Below are 3,220 nucleotides of genomic sequence, written 5' to 3' on the forward strand. Positions count from 1 at the left end.
GCTGTCCCCCCCAATGTGTGATTGACAATTTCGCCCTTGGTGTGTACACACACACATGTTCACACGTATACACACACTAGGGTGACCACCTGGCTATTGCTGTTGCAGGTCAGCAGACCTGATTTTGCTGGACAATGCGGGACACGAGGGAGATAACTTACTATTATTATAGCCTACTAGATGTATAAATATAGATTTTAGATGTCTTTTTGCAGTCATGTTAACGTTTTAAATTGCTAATGGGCTTTATAAAAATGATCAGCGCCGTGTGAACGTCACTAAAAATATAAAACTCTATTCAACAGCACGTGTCTATTCAATCTAAATAAATAAGTAAAAATAATAATCCAATCGCTAAAAAGCACATTTCCACATCGCTAAAAAGCACATTATTTTAAAAATATATATTTTTTGTCTGATCTGGCAGCTTCGAGTAGGGCCTTCTCATTTATTATGTGTCTTTAGAACTCCTGGCAGGTGTAGCTGTAGTTCACTTTCACCAGGAGTTCAGTTCACTTTTTATGAGGTCCACAGTTGCGCATCTCTGTCCACGCAGCAGTCATCAGAGAAAACACCCTCTTTTTCTCAGTGTTTGTTTTCCCGCTCTGGCTAGAACCAATAATAACGGCTGCGCATGTTCAGTGTTTTCTTATTAATATTTTTTATTTTAGAATTGTAATTTAAAGGACGATGAAATAAAATGATGCAGACAAAATTAAAATGTGGGACACTGCTTATGACTTGCGGGACAAAGCTTCAAATTTCGGGACTTGGTGGTCACCCTAACACACACATATGTTAAATAATTTTATAAAAATTATAAATGCCAATGGACCTAATACTAGGCTGCTTCACTATAGGAAAAAGCTATGTCCAATGCTGAACGTCAGAAAGCTTTCAGGGAAAGGCACAAAAATGATGAAAACTACAAAGAAAAGGAGAGGAAAAGAAAGAGAGAGGAAAGGGCCAGAAAAAAACTCTGCAAACTAATGAGGAGAAAGAAAGAGTTTGCACTCTTGCAAAAGAGAGACAAAGGAAAAGGAGACTCCGTTTTAAACGTCAACATTTAGATGTACAAAGGACTCCTGTCCCGGCATACAAGAGTAAGCAGTCTCTTGGGAGGGCAGTCAAACGAGTCCTCACTGCTCTTCCTCAAAGTCCAAACAAAAAAAAAGCAGTGATGAAAAAGATTGTTGACACAGTTGGATGTGTTGAGCACAGTGAAATGAAACAAGTAGGGCTATCAGTTACAACAGACCACATTAAAGAAAAGGTTAAGCAATTTTATGTCCGGGATGACATCTCACGACAGGCACCTGGGAGAAAAGATTCTGTTAGCATAAAAGAAGATGGAGTTAAGAAGACATATCAAAAGAGGCACTTAACTATGTCTATTTTAGAGGCATATAGAGTCTTTCAGCAAGAGTACCCAGAGATTCAAATCGGAAAATCTAAATTTGCAGCACTGCGGCCAGGAAAGGTCTTCACAAAAGCAGAAACACCTCGAAATGTTTGCCTCTGTAAATACCATGAGAACATACAAATGCTGCTTGAGAGTGTACATAAACACATCCCACGACATGCTTTCGAAAGCATACCAGTATTTATCAGAGCTGTGGTCTGCAGTCCTGACTCTCCGGAGTGTATGTTAAATGGATGTGAAACATGTTGTGATGCAATTCTCCTTCAGAACATCATTAGCAACATCCCAGATGAAGATAAAAACATCCAAACAACATGGCATTCATGGGAATCTGAAGGGGGGTTTCAGGTTAAGATAATGAAGAGTGGAGTATTGCGCGGTGTGTTCGCATTGCTGCTGGCGTCGACCACTAAATTTCTTAAGCACTGCTTCATAAAAAGAAATCAAAGTGCAGTTTTCCAACAGAAGATGAAAGATGCAAGTGAGACTACAGTGGTGTTACAGATTGATTTTGCAGAAAATTACACTACTGCATATCAAGATGAAATCCAGGCAGCCCACTGGACCAGCAGACAAGTCACAATTTTCACTGCTGTTGGATGGAGCAAAGCAGAGGTGCAATCCTATGCTATTGTCAGTGATTCACTGGAGCATGAAAAGAAGGCTGTTGCTACATTTCTCTCCAAGGTGGTGGATGACCTGATGAAAAAAAAAACAAGCATGGAAAAGTTGCACATCTTCAGTGATGGAGCAGCATCGCAGTTTAAAAACAAATTCATTTGGTCATTCATGTCCACAATTTTCAGGAACATCTTTCCAGACCTTAAGGTATGACTATTCAAATGTTATTGTATCATTATGGACTTGTGTGTTAGAAGGTTACATATGGTGTTCTTTAGTGATATTCATTTGACTCTTTAATCCAGGTGGAATGGCACTTCTTTGCCACAAGTCATGGAAAGGGAGCCGTTGATGGAGTAGGTGGGACAGTGAAAAGGTGCGTTAGATCAGCTGTGCTAAGCCGCAAGGTAATTGCGAACGATCCACAGTCCTTTGCGGAAACAGCTGCACATTACTGCCCGAACATTAATGTTAAACTCGTTTTGGAAAGGGACATCCAGATGTTCACACATGAACACCAGCTAGAGCGTCTGTGGACTAATGTAAGACCTCTCATAGGTAAGTATTGGATAGCAATTTGTGCTCCCTAATGAATGTGTACATAATGTTATTCAAAGCGATATCTGTATTATTATGATGACCTCTTTGCACTCTTTCTTAGGAACCCAAAGTGTGCACCACATTGAGCCCACCTCTTGGGGCCTCATCAAACATAGTCCGTATTCATCCTCAGAGGCAGCAACACACGCGTTTCATCATTCAAGTGAGGTTGAGCCTCAAGCCCACCCATGTGAGCCATTGGGCAACATAAAAACAGGTGATTGCCTGCTGATCAGTTACAAAGGAAAGAAGTCCAGCAGGGAGTTTGTCGGCCTTGTCACTGATTTGGATCCTGATGGTTTTGAAATGCAATTCCTAAGGAGAAACGATGAACTGGGCTTTGTCTATATCCTGCCCACAAAGGAGGACAAGTCGTGGGTGGAGAAAGGACAAATTATCCACCATCTCAATCCTTTCGTTGACAACAGAGGCCGTTATACTTTCAAAGAGGCTGTACTGGCAGAATGAATGAATGAAAAATATTCATTAAGAATTTTCATGATTTACAATTATAAAAATGAAAGTGTTAAGCATGAACGAATGAAATACTTAAATCAAATAAATACCTTCACCCTC

At 40.2% G+C, this 3,220-nt stretch overlaps 1 protein-coding gene across 1 annotated transcript; it reads left to right on the forward strand.

Annotated features, from left to right (window-relative positions):
• Positions 1-860: 860 nt before the first annotated feature.
• On the forward strand, positions 861-3,220 carry LOC311296365 (uncharacterized protein). Its single transcript, XM_084418067.1, has 3 exons — positions 861-2,251; positions 2,350-2,602; positions 2,706-3,220. Exons 1-3 carry the CDS (start codon positions 1,181-1,183, stop codon positions 3,110-3,112), a joined length of 1,731 nt encoding a protein of 576 aa, XP_084274193.1. The 5' UTR covers positions 861-1,180; the 3' UTR covers positions 3,113-3,220.

The sequence above is a fragment of the Rutilus rutilus genome (assembly GCF_951802725.1).
Source record: "Rutilus rutilus genome assembly, chromosome: 9".
NCBI classification, from domain to species: Eukaryota; Metazoa; Chordata; class Actinopteri; order Cypriniformes; family Leuciscidae; genus Rutilus; species Rutilus rutilus.

What these genes read in the sequence shown, in the direction of transcription:
- LOC311296365 (XM_084418067.1), top strand. Translation starts at nt 1,181, where the DNA reads ATGAAAAAGATTGTTGACACAGTTGGATGTGTTGAGCACAGTGAAATG. An exon ending in ACATCTTTCCAGACCTTAAG is followed by an intron (nt 2,252 to 2,349) that starts GTATGACTATTC and finishes TCTTTAATCCAG; the next exon opens with GTGGAATGGCACTTCTTTGC. An exon ending in TAATGTAAGACCTCTCATAG is followed by an intron (nt 2,603 to 2,705) that starts GTAAGTATTGGA and finishes ACTCTTTCTTAG; the next exon opens with GAACCCAAAGTGTGCACCAC.